This window comes from Aspergillus pseudonomiae, assembly GCF_009193645.1.
Source record: "Aspergillus pseudonomiae strain CBS 119388 unplaced genomic scaffold BDV37scaffold_31, whole genome shotgun sequence".
NCBI classification, from domain to species: domain Eukaryota; kingdom Fungi; phylum Ascomycota; class Eurotiomycetes; order Eurotiales; family Aspergillaceae; genus Aspergillus; species Aspergillus pseudonomiae.
The window spans coordinates 101433-116798 of NW_022476023.1; the positions used below are offsets into that span (position 1 = coordinate 101433).

General features: G+C 50.0%; 4 protein-coding genes across 4 annotated transcripts; 2 read left to right on the forward strand and 2 right to left on the reverse strand.

Moving 5' to 3' along the window:
- The first annotated feature begins 1974 nt into the window (after window positions 1–1974).
- Window positions 1975–3941, forward strand: BDV37DRAFT_115270 (lytic polysaccharide monooxygenase auxiliary activity family 9 protein). Its single transcript, XM_032078455.1, has 3 exons — window positions 1975–2328; window positions 2400–3103; window positions 3157–3941. The coding sequence occupies exons 1-3, from the start codon at window positions 2151–2153 to the stop codon at window positions 3394–3396; spliced, it is 1122 nt and encodes a 373-aa protein (XP_031941648.1). The 5' UTR covers window positions 1975–2150; the 3' UTR covers window positions 3397–3941.
- Window positions 3942–4216: 275 nt separating this feature from the next.
- BDV37DRAFT_247667 (MaoC family dehydratase) lies at window positions 4217–5285 on the reverse strand. The gene has a single exon (XM_032081897.1). The coding sequence runs from the start codon at window positions 4741–4743 to the stop codon at window positions 4330–4332; it is 414 nt and encodes a 137-aa protein (XP_031941649.1). The 5' UTR covers window positions 4744–5285; the 3' UTR covers window positions 4217–4329.
- A 565-nt stretch (window positions 5286–5850) lies between these two features.
- Window positions 5851–10378, reverse strand: BDV37DRAFT_115322 (DUF3433 domain-containing protein). The gene is made up of 3 exons (XM_032078456.1): window positions 9839–10378; window positions 7920–9773; window positions 5851–7866 (listed from the first exon to the last, which is right to left on the reverse strand). Exons 1-3 carry the CDS (start codon window positions 9897–9899, stop codon window positions 6026–6028), a joined length of 3756 nt encoding a protein of 1251 aa, XP_031941650.1. The 5' UTR covers window positions 9900–10378; the 3' UTR covers window positions 5851–6025.
- Window positions 10379–12869: 2491 nt separating this feature from the next.
- On the forward strand, window positions 12870–15278 carry BDV37DRAFT_293990 (sugar porter family MFS transporter; the record flags this gene model as incomplete). The annotated part of the gene is made up of 4 exons (XM_032089550.1): window positions 12870–13719; window positions 13814–14014; window positions 14075–14460; window positions 14518–15278. The coding sequence occupies exons 1-4, from the start codon at window positions 13418–13420 to the stop codon at window positions 15276–15278; spliced, it is 1650 nt and encodes a 549-aa protein (XP_031941651.1). The 5' UTR covers window positions 12870–13417.
- Window positions 15279–15366: the final 88 nt, after the last annotated feature.

A 15366-nucleotide genomic window follows, 5' to 3' on the forward strand; every position in this document is an offset into this window, starting at 1 on the left:
TTGGTTGAAGTTAGATGTTTGGTTAAGGTTGTTTATAAAAATGAAAGCGATTTCAGCCATATTCCTTAGCTTATCCGTTTATATATATATGTTTGGGAGAGAGTGTTTCGTAGCATCCTCGCGTCATATGGTGTTTTAGTCTGGCAGGGTTAAGAAAATATATAAACTTCATAGCCTCCGCAGACTGCATTGTCCGAACATTTCATTGTCTGATAGGACCTCTGTTTGACATCTTCCTATACAAGGACGGGCCTACTATATTGGGCTATTAGGGGGTGCAACATGTTAGCGAAATCTAATATTGCAACCATGCTTTCAAATCAGCGAATAATCCATGGTGAACATGCCAACGCCAGAATATGAGATAAATGACGAATAATCTCGCAACAGGTGACAGTACATGTTACAAAGAAGCTAGAACGACTTCAGAGCCAAGGTCCAATGATGTCATGATAATATCTGAAACTATTGCAGAAGCGCCCTATGTTGCCCTATGAATAGCCTGACTGCATGTGCCCGATGGATTTACAACCTGTCCCTCCGAGACATGCTTGGGAACCATGTGCTAAGCGCTGTTCTCAAGCACCAGCATAGTCTACTGATCTGAATCGAGAAAGCTGCAGATTCTCGCATAAATAGTCCTTTGGGTATGGCTAGAAGGGCCGGTCAGCTGACTACCTCTTACCCCAAAAGAAATGCGTAGAATTATCTCCGACCGTTATACCTCCACAATTCTGATCCTTTCCTGCAGTCATCAAGGGGTTCTTCGCGGCAAGTGGCCGCGATCCAAATTACCTATCCTTTGTGGCTGAAAAATACCCCTTATTCACATGTTTTTGACTGGCAAGTGTAAGCGACATGAGCGTGTATTGAACATCCTGGCACCATGCGGAACCTGGCCTCTCATATTCTCTCCAGCAGTTCAGTCATGTTGTCAGGTTGCTTTTATGGAATAATGTAATTAAACCTCCAAGACATGTGATATGACTCTATGATTATATCAGTGTTAGCAACAGCAGTTCCCGTGGTAAAGATAGAGCATGGTGAAGTTTGTTCTGCCCCGTTCTTCGTAGTCCTGTACCTCACTGCCGGGGAAAGATCTCTTTGTGCATGCATGTCTTAAAGCGCGACGACTGTGTCTTCACAGAGGCCAAGAAAATAAACGATTTCCCACGGGGGGCTGTAAATCCCGAAAGATTCCTGTTTGAAACCCGACTGGATCTGTACCTGAGCCAGAGGCTGGAGCGCCAATCAGATGGAGCTGTTCCAGTGGAAGCCAAGACTCTATCCGAATGTAACCTGGCCCTAGCTGCGATCCACTACACGAGACTCACGGTCACACTGCCTGTGTGCGCATGGGATAATGCCATTATGGTGAGGGCTATATTTGGCTACGTTGCACAAGTACAAGGGCAAACAATAGACCGTCCTTCCAGTATGGTGGACGGATAACAGAGCATGTTTGCGGGTTCGATTTCTTCCAAAACCTGCTTGATGCATGCTCGATAGATCCAGTTGGACTGGACTCAGTGTGAAACGGGTCATTTCACAGGACAGACAACCACTGGATGGCCCTGCAATCATTAGCCCTCACCGGTGCCTGTGGGAGCCTGTCTGTCAGCGAACATGCTCCACCGTCAATTTCCCCCGAATCCAACAGCGACAAAGAATACGCGAACGCCACCACAGCTCTGAAACCGCCAAGAAAGACCCTCGGGGGCGGGTTACCCGACGGCATTTCAGCGAATCTGGACTTCGATCGGACCCATCGGCGTTGAAGCGTTGGCTGCTGAGATCTCCGCTGCTAATCTCTCGGTAAGCGCCGAGCAATCTAATTGATCGACTGGACTCATGGATGGCCTGCTTTAATTCTATTAAGGGTTCAATTGGGCTTTTTCGGTTAGTGGGGTCCGTTGGTGGTCTTTGAACTTTGTGCAGGGTCTTGAATGTTTGGATTTCTTTATATACCCTCACCGTCGTCTCTTTGGGTACCCACCTCTTGCTTCACATTCTCCAAGTCATTCCTTTCTTTGCAGTCATTCTTTTCTAGCCGACCTGCTTGAGGCAGGTTCTCACTTATTCATTCCTTACGTTCAAACGTCATTCAACTGTCAATCTGTGATTGATCCTTACATTCCTTTTTTTGCAAGATGTTTCGATCCGCCCTGTTTCTCCTCCTCGCTCCCTTGGCGCTCAGCCACACAACCTTCACCACGCTCTACGTGGACGAAGTTAACCAGGGCGATGGCACCTGCGTCCGTATGAACCACGATGCCAACACCGCCACATACCCCATCGAGCCCTTGTCCAGCAAGGATATCGCCTGCGGTAGGAACTTGACGACCCCCGCCCCCACATAAAGCCAGAACGACATCAACTAACACAGCCCGGAATTATAGGCAAAGATGGTGAAAAAGGCGTCGCCCGCGTGTGCCCTGCGAAAGCCAACTCCCTCCTGACCTTCGAATTCCGCGCATGGGCCGACGGCGCCCAGCCGGGTTCCATCGACATCAGTCACAAGGGGCCCTGCGCCGTGTACATGAAGAAGGTCGACGACGCGACAGCGGATAACAACGCTGCGGGCGATGGATGGTTCAAGATCTGGCACACGGGCTACGACGAGAGCACCGAGAAGTGGTGCACGGAGAAACTGATCGACAACAACGGGTTCCTGTCTGTGCGGGTACCCTCGGATATCGAACAAGGCTATTACCTGGTCCGGACGGAGTTGTTGGCGCTGCACAACGCTGCCTTTGCGGACCCGCTTGACCCGCAATTCTATGTCAACTGCGCCCAGATCTTTGTGCAGGGTGGTGGCAGTGCGAAGCCCGAGACTGTTAGTATCGGTGAGGGCTATTACTCGCTGGATAGCCCCGGCGTGAAGTACAATATCTATGAGAAGCCCCTGAAGCTGCCCTATCCGATCCCCGGCCCGGTCGTCTATGAGAGTAAGGGTGTTGCGGAGCGTTCGGTCAGTCCGGGGGAGAAGAGGGATGTTGCTGCTCAGAACAAGGGTCTCAAGCCTGCCGGTTGTATCATGCAGCGCGATAACTGGTGTGGATTTGAGGTTCCTGACTATAGTGATGAGGACGGCTGCTGGGCTGTATGTTCTTCTTGTGCATTCGTGTTTCATGGTCACTACTAACTCGTTACTAGTCTTCCCAAAAGTGCTGGGACCAAAGTGAGGTGTGCTACAACACCGCTCTTCCCACAGGTGTCCACGCTTGCGACATCTGGATGACCAAGTGCAATGGCATCGACGATGCCTGCCGCAGCGGCGATTTCAACGGACCCCCGAACAAGGGCCAGGTTCTTACGCCGGAGCCCAAGAAGCTTGGGGGATCGACCAACGTCTTCAAGAGGGAGGTCAGGAAGTACAAGAAGTGGATCGCATGAGCGAAGCATGGGCCATGGAGTAGCGGGCGTAGTGATTGATGAGACTTTTGACGAATCGCTGCACGACAGCACAGGATAGAGCATTTGTTAGCTGGACTACGGAATCGTATTGATTGAATATCCTGTGCCACCATTCTTCCTTCCCTTTCTTTTCTCTTTTTAGGTTCTTATATTTCACCTTGACGCTCCGTTGCCTGCATGCAGAAGGGGTACACCAACAAGCTCCAAGAGTGGTACGCGGGATACGCAGCAGCTGAAACATAGGAGAGGTGTTCAATCGCGCAACTCAGTTTCTCCCCACTTAGGGGTGGATTCATAAATGAAACGCGGGTGAGACAAGACTTCTTTCTGATACCCTTGAGTCCAAGTAAAGGATAAAGAATGGTAAGGGCAAGGTTTTCACAACTCCCACGAAAGTGATAACCCTTCATTTCATATCCTATGAAAACAACTGTCACAAACAGATCAAGTTCCCTCAGTAGCATTGAAAGAGAGACCATGGAAAATGTGATGTTAACCCACACGAAGACAAAATCGACATCTTAGCATTGAATGAAGTAACTAAGCATGAGAGGGAACGAATGAAGATACGAAATCTGCGAGAAGCTATCTAAATAGTGGCTAAACTTGCGACAGGTGACATTCACATCAGGCTTTAGATTACTACACACATGTGCATTACCACGGATGATTGATGCTAGAAGTGAGACTTCACCTTCTTTTGGCTTTCGTCTATAGCCCAATCACATCGCGAAGACTTGGATCTGACCAGTGGGGCCTGAGCCTCAGTGAAGCCTCTCGCCTCAACAGCTAGATTATACCCCACCCCAGAAAGACGGGCAACCTCAGCGCTATCCACAACTGTGGCCGGCTTCCCGTCTGCTCTCTTGTACATTTACCCGTTTCAACAACTCTAGTCTGAAAAGTGACTGTTTAACCTTCCTTCCACAGTTCGGTCCGGAGGATCTGCCCAGGGAAGATACTCTCAACAAAGCGGCCCTTGATACTCTTGTATCGGCCATATTGTTGGAGGATATGTTTCCCCGAAATACCCAAAAAGCAGAGACCGTGAAGAATCGGGGCAGGAAACCCAACAGCCCTACCAACAGCGGGGTCTATATGCCCCAGATTATAATCACCACTCAGCCGGTATAGTGCCGCTTGCTCCTCGGATGTTTTCTCTTCACAGATCAAATCCGGCGCCCTTCGTGGGAGATTGTATGTCTTTGAATTGCTGAAACGGGGCTGGGTTTGGCCGCCAAAGCCACCAGCAATTTTCACGAACAGAGAGACCTCGTTGTAAAACACATCTTCCCCGGTAGCCTCATCGCGTGTGATGTGAGCCATGGTCACAATGGCTGCTTTCTTCTTGTCGACCACCTCAAGGAGTCGGCTATGCGTGACAAGCCTGCCTGCAGTTGGAATGGGATATTTGCGAATCTCGAGGTATTGCTCTCCATGGACGTAGCCCAGTGGGTTCCACTTGGGCAAAATATCTGTGAACTTGACGGGCAAGGAAGAGAAGAAGGTTGGAATGGTCCCAAAAGTTGGTACCGGCTGAAAGTTCAGGTCCGTCTCGAGAACAAGAGGCAAATCATTGCGTTTGGCCGTAACGTCGAGGTCATGAGAATGCGTGTCAGACGTCTCCCAGAGCTAGTCAGGTGAGGTATGTGTGAACTCACTGTAAAGAATAACGTCCTTGTGGTTGAATTCATAAATACCCCCCCCGGCCACGAGCAGCCTGCCCGGCCTCTCTCTTTTCCACGGCACGCGCCGTCTTCAGGATTTCCACGAGGAATACATTGAGAAGTAAAGTGTGCATTGCCGGTGGAGGGGTGGAGCTATTGACTGATAGTCAGAACAAGCTGTAACTGCATGATTCTAATAACTGGTGCACTAGGGAGGCAGGCTATCTTCTTGTATTTGCTATTTACGCCTTTGTTTTGATTGTATTATTTTTGATGTTTCGGTAGAAAGAATTGCTTTGCGCTGTAGAAGTCAATACGGTCGTTTTAGGCACTCCAGTTGCTATCATGTAGTTTTAGGTAGTATTAAATCGCTGATAATTATATTTAAATATTATGCTCTTTGATTTTACGTATTGTCTTAAACTTCTACTGATTTAAGAAAGAATTGGGGATGTAGTCGCCAGAAGCACTTCTTTATATATCTGTAAAAGCTCTTCGATGATCGGTATGACAGCAAAATATATTTGGAGAAGGAAATACGTTTTACTAAATATACATCCAATCCTTTATAAAATCATCAGATATTTCAACGTAATATATTGTATTAAATAGAGAATCGATTAGATCTAATCTTAAGTGATTTACTATAATATAAGCTATCTCTAAATTTTACGATTGTTTGTAACTGTAGAAAAACGATCTCAATTTTGATGTGATATAATTCTCTTATCACTCTGATATACTGGGTCCTACAGTCTATCTGTATGGAGAATATCCTTCGTCTTCGCTTCTTCCTGTCAAGATGATGTGGTGCATATATTATCAAGCTATATGTACAAAGATCCACATGCGTACATACATAGATCCATAAAACAATATCAAAATCCTGTCTAACCAAAACTCAAAGACGCCAGGCTATAATACAAGCAGGTCATATCACATTACTCATGATTTCGTTGGGCCCCAGGATCATCATTGCCAATAGGCCGGAGCTCAATCGCACCAGGTTGTTTAGCGGGATCCACGGCGCCTGGATCAGTAACGACAGTTGGTTTGTCCTCCTGCACCAGCGGCTCTTCGTCCACAGCAAACCGCCACTGGGCGTCCGACCCTGGAAACATCCGGAATGCATAGCGTTTGTTTAATCGATCCAAATAATCCCGGCGCTGGAGGCTGGTCCACGAATAAGTCCCTCGGAAGTCACTCAGCATCCGACTGTTTGCAATCCAAGGAATGACGGATCCAATGGATCGTGGAATCCGTGGCCCTTTGAACCGACCCCGTCGCGTCCCAAACACGACCAGCACGACCAGCGTGTCCAGTGCGATGATAGACAGCGCGATGGTCAATGATGGGACCGACGGGACCATAGCCCAGGTGCTGTAGTAGACGGTAGCATTGGTGGCAGTGTATGGCTGCTCCAGTGGCTCTAGGTAGGTCGGTCCCCACAGAGAAAAGTAGGTGCTGTACACCCACTGGTAGACTGTCTCCGACATAGTAATCAGGTCTGCAGAATCCAGCGCGGACACCCTATTCTCTCTTTGCTTATACAAGCGAGCAACCAGGAAGCCCGCCCAATCATATGAAGACACGGTGGGTCCTTTTTGCTCCTCGTCGACAAAGCTTTGGGGAATGGAGGCGAAGACTTTGTTAAATTGGCCCAGACTAACCGTGGCATTCTCATACATGGGGCCGGAGGTAATCGCAGTGTTTGGTACAGGGTCATAATCCTGGATCTGACCCTTTTGATCGAAGAGAATGGAAAAGTTCTGCATTTGGACTTGCGGTTCACAGTGCAAAGCGATCGTGTTTTTCTTGGTCATGGCCGAATCTCCTGTGTAATTCCATCGTCCAAGCACCAGAACCGTGAATGTTTGACATTGGTCCATGTCCTCGAGGGCCGCAGGAGAAAGGAAGTGAATGGAGAGGGGGATCTTGTCGCTCCTTTGCTGGAACATGTCCACCGTGCACTGTCGGCTCTCATTCTGGAACGGTTGGTACTGCCAATACAATTGCCCCGTCGTGTCGTTCCTCTTCAGGTGCTCAGAAATCGATAATTCCTGGCATTGGAAGTCAGCGCCAATGCCGAGGGTCGTAGCCTTATATGAGGCAGTCACGTTCGGCTGAGTGTTTGTCAGCGGCACGAATGAATAATCTGGACTGGTCCACGGGATCATAGGCACCCCGCTGGTGATACTGGTCTGAATCAGATCGTACTCGGTGAAATCCGCGGCAAAGTCGGTTTGCTTGAATATGGAGTTGCTGTAGTTCGCCTGGATGGCTTTGGTGGAGAACCCGGACGTGGTGAGCTGTTGGGTAAAAAGTCCGCCGGAAACCACCGTGAGGACCGTGTTGACCACGCAGGCCAAGGACACCAGGCCCAACAAGAGATGACGGTCCCGGATGGTTTTCAAAAGAACCAGCCACGGGGTCTGGGAGGCGTAGTTCATTGACAAGGAGGCCCTCGCCTTCGCCTGTCCGCGTTGCAGATGGACCCACGGCTCCAGGATACTGATATTCCGCTGGATGGAGTTGCAGAGCGCTCCGACAGCAGAGGCAACTACGGAAGGAAGGAAGGATAACACGACCTGGAAGAAACTAGAATCCGACTGGGTAAGATGCTGGAAACTACCCTCATGGGCGAGCGAAGCGATGACCAATGCCATGATAGCAATGACCGCGACGAGAAGGAGGAACTCAAGAATAAAGATCGGAATCACCAGAAAGTGCGGCCTCGGATCAACGCGCGTGCGAATCCGGTCCCTCAGGCGGGATGAGGAGTCTAGTCTTGTCAGTGGAGTCGAGGGAACCATCCGGGGCCAGCCTAGTACTTACCATGGCTCTCGCCGTCCACCGAGACTAGTTCCACGCGTCTTCCCATCGGTCCTTCCCGCCAGTAAAGTCGGACATTGCGAAGAAGCATCCGCAGTTGTCGAGTCGAAAGCTGATGGAAATCGGACTGGGCATTACCGAGAATATTCGACGGGGAGAACAAGTCTGTAACCATGCTACACATCGCCCCAATGGAGCCTGGATCGCTTTGAAGGATATTTGGGCGACGCTGGTAGAAATACAATAGAGCAAGGGCCACGACGGTGCTCAAGAAGAGAATGGCCTCCGACAAGGTTGCTGCGAACGAAACGACGGCAATGGTGACTCGGTGTGCGAAGCGAACAGCGGAAACGGTCGTTGGAGGTATATCCGGATTGAACAAACGCCCCATGGTCAACACAAAGGCTTGAATGACAACTCGTTTGGTTTTCTCTTCGAATTCCCCCTGCTGCATGACGGTCGCAGTATCCAGAACGGGCATAGGCTCCAAGTCATCCATGTCCTGACTGACGACGGGAAGCTCGGTCACGGTGAGGTCGCCCATCGTGTCGTTATACTGCATGAAGAGTATGTCACTAGTGTAAGGTGCGCGATGAGAGAGGAGGCCCTGAAACTCGTCGATGTTGAATTCCTGGCTGGTCAGATTGGCGGTGGTGTTAGCAATCACACGCACCGACGTGATGGAGCTGTTCGCATGCATGTGGATCTCCGCCATGGCTTTGTGGTACTCGATATCGCAAGCAAACATGGTTGCCGACGAAGTATATTGGGAACCCAGGGAACTGATCGCGTCGGCAGGAGCTGTCGTTGCGTTGACGGATAACAAAACGCCGTATAGATCAAAAGGGTCGCAACCACGGGGACGGAATGCTTTTCGCATCTCGCCCGAGTCAAAGGTATCTGTCGTCCACACGGGCTCCCAGTATCGCACTTGCAGAAAGTCAGTGTCCGGGTAGAAGATACTATCATATTGAAAGTCCAAGGAGCAATCCTGGTCCGTCCCGTTGACCAGGGGCAACCCAGTCACATTCCACGACAGCATCGGGTGTTCCATATCGGTTTGATTGATCGTCACCGGTAGCGCATTATTTGTCGCCAAGTCGTGACAGGATAATTTTGACCAATAGATGGTTTGGTTGATTTTCCACACGGTGCTTTCCCGTCGGTCATTTGTAGGAATCTGCACGGGCGGTACGGCAAAGTCGGGGGACCGTGACTTCTGCGGACTATTGGCGGCGGTCGACGCAACGGCCGAATTCACAGAATCAAAACTGCTCCGTGCCTGAGCGGCGATCCAATTGGCCTGAGTGCCCAAGTCCACCAGATCCGGCCAGGTCTTCATCTGCTCATTGGAGATCACGGTGACCTCGCGCAGTTCCAGTAGTGTACTCTGCAGGGCAGGGAGAAACATACGAATGAGGACGGTTACAATCGACACCAATAGGGCCACCCAGTGACCCCGTTTGGCTGAAAGAAACGGGGTTACGAAGGTTTGACCGAAGTTGTAGTTGATAAAGAGCACGGAGGCCGGAACGCCCTCCGGTCGGGCCAGCTGGAAATACGGCTCGAGACGCAAAACATCGAAGTCGACGAGAGACCATAGGGTAACAAGGATGAGGGCGACGATAATGGGGATATAGTTGTAGGCAAAAGACTGGAGACTGGACACTTCCTCGGTCGCTTCCAAAAAGACCAGTCCTCCGTACCACGTCGTATAGCGTCGCAAACCCTCCAAGATCAGCAACATCAAAAACATCAAAGAGGCGAGGAAGGTGAGGTAGATTGGGCGCAGCGTGAAGGGCCGCCACCCTTTCGGTTGCGGATACGATTCATGACGAGCAGTGAAGAATTGGGATCCTGTTCATAATACACACGCGGTCAGCGAGAGCAGGGCGCTTATGATTTATCCGATTATTTCTTACTCCTTATGTTAATGTGCGACCACAGCGCTTGCAGCTTTCTCTTCTTCAATTCCCAGGACATGCTTGACCAGCACGTCCCATGGGAAATATGGCAGAGTCAGAGTATAGAGCAGAAGCGTTGGCATCGTCCACGGAAGTTAACGAAATTGAATATGGGCGGTACAGAGTAGGATTGTCCTCGAGGGGTGGTTTCTGATATCGGGGAAGAAATCCGGCATGACGGGGGACTGTGATTAGACCATGCAAAATGGGGGAAGAACCAGCGAGACCGAATGATAAAGACTGGAATGGGAGAAGCGCAAGTAAAAGAGACTGTAAGTGGACAAGAAGGGGGGGGGAAGAAGGAAGGGGAAGGGGGCAAGGGAAAGAGAATCTGGTGGGACGGGACGACTGGAAAGAGAGCAACAGGATGACAAGACAAGACGATGTTGACGACGACCGATGGATGAAGATCGACGGGGCCACCTGATTGGAGGCATTGCTTTGTGGCTGAGCTCCCTCCCGTGCCGCTTTAATCCGGCCATCGAGTATACCTAGTTGAGTACACAGTACCATACTCCGTACTACTATTCGATAATATTCTATTCTGTAAAGCAGCTATGATTGCTATATAGTCAGATATTTTGAATCTGATGGTATTAAACTATATACCAGATGATACATCAGTGACAATTTTGTGTTTTCAACCACAGCGTAATCCTCTTCTTGCAGTCACCTATCCGTAAATATATGTTAGTATATTCACATGGAGAATGATAAGCGAAAGACGGCACTACTACCATGGTACTACTTGAAGTTGCATCGCTAATTTATTCAAGTTAAGCTTAGACGATATTCCTAGTACTGTTGATCGTGTAATACTTCTTGCGTTTTGCTTTTCTCTTTCGTCCGCGTTAGTAGCTTTCAAGTAGTAGCCATTTCCTTACACAACACTGTTCGAGCTGCAACCATGATCACTTCCGAAACATACCAAACTGGTACTGATGGTGTACAGCCAATACCCACGTTTCCAATAGTTCTCTACCCAAGGCGACTTATAGTGGCGTTACTTCAGGCGCATTTTTGTACCGTAGTGGTGTGATGTACACTTTCCCCCCTCGAGATCTGTCTGGATTTCATTTTCTATGCGGACTCGAACAGCTGGTGTCCTCGGTGCACGAAAGCCAATCGTTATTCGTTGACCTTGGGTATTTTTAGCTCTCTTGTTTCTCCCTAATATGTGCGAAGCAAGGTCCTTGCAGTAGTAGTGCTATTGTTGCGGCATGGGTGGTCTCTGGCCTCACGAATGCTGTATACACTTACCATGACCTTATGTGACGAGTAGTAGGAACCATACAAAGGTATCAATCAATCGCCAAATATATTCCGTGGAAAAGTCGTGTTTCTTTAGATACAAGGACAGACATAGAAAGATGACCCTTAAAAGCAGCAATAGAATGGAGAATGCAGCCAAGAAGTCTAGGCATGAAGGATCATCTCATCGAACTGGCAAGTTAGAGCGGCGACCCTCACCTCCCCAACCAGGAAAGCCTGTCCTTGAATAGTATTACCAAGCTGGCTCGGGACTAGACCGACCCGGTATTGGCGGAAGAGGATTGCTTGTTTGGTTTGCCCTTTTCAGCATTCTGGGACCCAGTGTGGAGCTTGGAAATTGGCGACGAGCCACGCAGCCTCAGTGTGGCCGCGCATTTGTGTGCTGGAAACCAAAGGATGCCCGCCAGGGGGATTCCACTACACTGAAAGGAGAGCAATGATTGGTTGCACAGCGGAGGGCCATGGCGATTGAGTGCAGTCTCGATCCCTGACCCATGGTCCAGAGGGTTTTGCTGCCCACTCAAGAGTCTCAACCATGGCTGGGTGGCGGTGTTTCAGGGTTCGTCTGCAGCTAAGCGTCTTCGGTCCCACCATGTCATCATTCCATGATCTGGACGGACCTTTATTCGGCCGGCTTTTCACTCCGTCCTTGATTGCTCTGCAGACCGAACAGGCAGTTCCTCGTATTTTTCTTGGCGGGACATGTCAGACTTGTCGTATTTGATAAGGGCCATGGCGGTCGACTTTCTAGGGTTGGATTCGTCGCGTGTTGAAATTTGAAAACGAAACAAACATATTTTCTTTTTCTTTACTTTCCCCGATTACATCAGCACACACTATCACGTGCCAGGTCACGTGAATCGAGAGGAACCATCGGCAAATCGGCAGAAGAAAGGAAGCGCCATGAACTGAATGAATGAGGATGGTCTGAGCGCCAAGGGAACAGATGGTCTTGGTCAATTTCCATGTCCTCCTTCACTGGCTCAGGATCTCCCCGAATCAGTGCGTGCCTAACAGACCTGTCAGATGATCGCCAAGAGTCGTGCTCATGAAGCGAGCCAGCATATCTCACCCTGTCCCTCTTGCAATGCAACACGCTTAGGGTTTCAAATCCCGCAACGATGGAAGTTGATTTAAACAATCACCTTCCACGCGATCTCGTTTAAATAAGCAAAGAGGCGCCAATAACCCGAATTCCCATCGTATACACAACGGCAGCCACCCTTCTTGGCAGGTATATCTCTGAGCTTGGAATCCATCCCGTAGGAGCAGAACGGTAGTTCCACCAATGACTCGGAGTGACCTGATACCCCAAGGATCGTGCCATCCATGCCTCCCTATAAACCCTAGGATCAGAGTGGTATGGGCGATAACTGCGGGGAAAAGGAGAGGAGGCCCATGCGGCAGCCCAGAGCGAATCAAAAATGCCCCTCTGCTCCTTCAGGCGTCGATATAACTTTGTTATATACATCGGCTTGAATGTCCCGACCATGGCCCTATGGGATTCGTGGGATGCTCGCTAATGACCTCATAACGGAGCTAACAGCTGCTCTTCATTCTCACTATTTTTAATCTTTAATCGAAGGTGGAGAGCGAGACATGTGGTTGCTATTAGGGGCTGTGGAGTTCCGGCATGGTACATATGAAGGTAGAATGTGGAGGTGGAGGTGGGGAAGAAGTCTGGGGAACTGTGCATACATATTCTTCTGAATTAGAGAATCTTGTTGGCAATTGCATGGCCCAGTTGACTTACAAATATCTACAGAGAAAGCTACGCAAAACAACAGCCCAGGGTGCTCTGCTCGTGTGCATGAAACATGGATCATGGATGATGTCCCGGCGAGGGAGACCTCATGTAACCCTAACACAACGGCTTCGGTACAATGTGATGCGCTCAAAAAGATGACCAGAGCCAGGATCCGGATCCGTGGGACCAATCATTCAATGTCTCCTTGACTTGCCCGGTAGGTTTCCTGCCCTCATTGGCACGAGCGATCCAATCGTAGCGTATACGCACCAACGCGACACGTCAGGAGATACATACAAATAACCCCCACTCAAACGACGTCGGCTCGTTACCGACGTGGGAGTTATTTTCCAGCGAGCTCTGTGCGGGGTCAGCTTTCTTCTGGGGAGCATGGCCTGTCACTGCTCCGCATACCACTGCTCCTATTTAAAGGGCTCTCTTGGCCGTGTAGATCGTTTCTTTCTCCTGATGTTCCCATGTGCGTGCTGTAAGAGTACATCTACCTTGGGTTAACCATCATGTTGGTTGGCAACATCTATGTCATTGCGGGCATCGCCGTCGTTGGCGGTGCCCTCTTTGGCTTTGATATCTCTTCCATGTCTGCTCAGCTGAATGAAAACTCCTACAAATGTTACTTTAACCAAGGCCCTCAGGGCCCTCCATTCACCGACGATCCAGATTGCTCCGGCCCCAAGTCATTAGTTCAAGGCGGTATCACCGCATCTATGTCCGCTGGCTCTTGGCTAGGCGCCTTGATCTCCGGCCCGTTGTCTGATCGCATTGGCCGAAAGACTTCAATCATGGCCGCTTGCTCTCTTTGGTGAGTCCATACCCCTGCTTGAGAGAGAGGAAGAACAAAGAAGCAAGGCACACGAAGAAGATGGATTAATGTTACTGACATTCTGAGGGTAAAGGATCATCGGCTCCACGATCATGTGCGCCTCCCAGAACATTGGCATGCTCATTGTGGGCCGTATCTTCAACGGTCTCTGTGTGGGTATCGAATCTGCCCAGGTCCCCGTGTACATCAGTGAAATTTCACCGCCGTCGAAACGAGGTCGGTTTGTTGGTGTTCAACAATGGGCCATCACATGGGGTATTCTTATCATGTTCTAGTAAGCTCTGGTCCGCCAAAGAAATATCGCGCATCACCATGGACTAACCGGTACCTCTAGTATTTCGTATGGATGTTCCTATATCGGCGAACGGAACGCCTTTGGATACAGCACGGCAGCATGGAGAGTCCCTTGGGGTCTGCAGATGATTCCCGCCGTTTTCCTCTGCTTGGGCATGATGATTCTCCCGGAATCACCGCGATGGCTGGCCCGAAAGGATCGCTGGGAAGAATGTCAAACCATCCTGGCAAAGGTACACTGCAAAGGAGACATGAACCACCCATTTGTAGCGCTCGAAATGCAGGACATCCGGGAGATGTGTGACTTTGAACGCCAATTCAAGAATGTCACGTACTTCGACCTCTTCAAGCCGAGAATGTTGAACCGCACCATCATCGGACTTTTCATGCAGATCTGGTCCCAATTGACGGGCATGAACGTTATGAGTAAGTGGCCCCCTTGGCCCCTGGAAAGAATACCTAGACTAACACATCATCACACAGTGTACTATATTACATATGTCTTCTCGATGGCCGGGTATTCCGGAGATTCAAATCTACTAGCCTCTTCCATTCAATACATCATCAACGTCCTTATGACCCTTCCAGCTCTGGTCTGGTTGGATCGCTGGGGTCGACGGCCGACCTTGCTTGTTGGTGCAGTATTGATGGCCACCTTCATGTACGCCAATGGTGCCATCATGGCCGTCCACGGGGAGGTCGTGCCGGGAGGTATTGACGGAGTCGCCCAGCAGTCAATGAGATTACACGGTTCGGCAGCTAAAGGGTTGATCGCCTGTACCTACCTCTTCGTGGCGTCCTATGCGCCAACCTGGGGCCCCGTCAGCTGGACCTACCCGCCAGAGCTGTACCCCATGCGTCTCAGAGGTAAAGGTGTTGCCTTGTCAACGTCCGGAAATTGGGCGTTCAATACCGCGCTGGGTCTTTTCACTCCCCCTGCATTTGCCAACATTCGCTGGCAGACATATATCATCTTTGGGGTGTTCAACACCGCCATGCTCATCCATGTGTACTTCTTCTTCCCGGAGACGGCTGGTAAGACGCTGGAGGAGACCGAGGCTATGTTTGAGGATCCCAACGGCATCAAATATATCGGTACACCCGCATGGAAGACACGGGTGACAACAGGGCGGATTCAGCAATTGGAGAGAGGTAATATCGAGGGTCTCGAGTCGAAGGCGCAGCAAGAACCGGCGGCTCGGGAGGTCGAAGTGGCTCAGGCGGAGCAGCAAACTGCGTCGTAGGTTGCATTGTGATGGAAACTCTCGCATAATTGTGTCAGAAAGCGCGAGTATACAAGGGGAAGGTCTGAAGATTCGAATCCACATTTTT

Excerpts from the sequence above, each read along its gene's own strand:
- BDV37DRAFT_115270 (XM_032078455.1), top strand. The coding sequence starts at position 2,151 with ATGTTTCGATCCGCCCTGTTTCTCCTCCTCGCTCCCTTGGCGCTCAGC. Across the intron at positions 2,329-2,399 it reads CAGCAAGGATATCGCCTGCG|GCAAAGATGGTGAAAAAGGC; the intron begins GTAGGAACTTGA and ends CCGGAATTATAG. Across the intron at positions 3,104-3,156 it reads ATGAGGACGGCTGCTGGGCT|TCTTCCCAAAAGTGCTGGGA; the intron begins GTATGTTCTTCT and ends ACTCGTTACTAG.
- BDV37DRAFT_247667 (XM_032081897.1), bottom strand. The coding sequence starts at position 4,743 with ATGGCTCACATCACACGCGATGAGGCTACCGGGGAAGATGTGTTTTAC.
- BDV37DRAFT_115322 (XM_032078456.1), bottom strand. The coding sequence starts at position 9,899 with ATGTCCTGGGAATTGAAGAAGAGAAAGCTGCAAGCGCTGTGGTCGCAC. Across the intron at positions 9,774-9,838 it reads GTCGCACATTAACATAAGGA|GATCCCAATTCTTCACTGCT; the intron begins GTAAGAAATAAT and ends TATTATGAACAG. Across the intron at positions 7,867-7,919 it reads GGTGGACGGCGAGAGCCATG|ACTCCTCATCCCGCCTGAGG; the intron begins GTAAGTACTAGG and ends TGACAAGACTAG.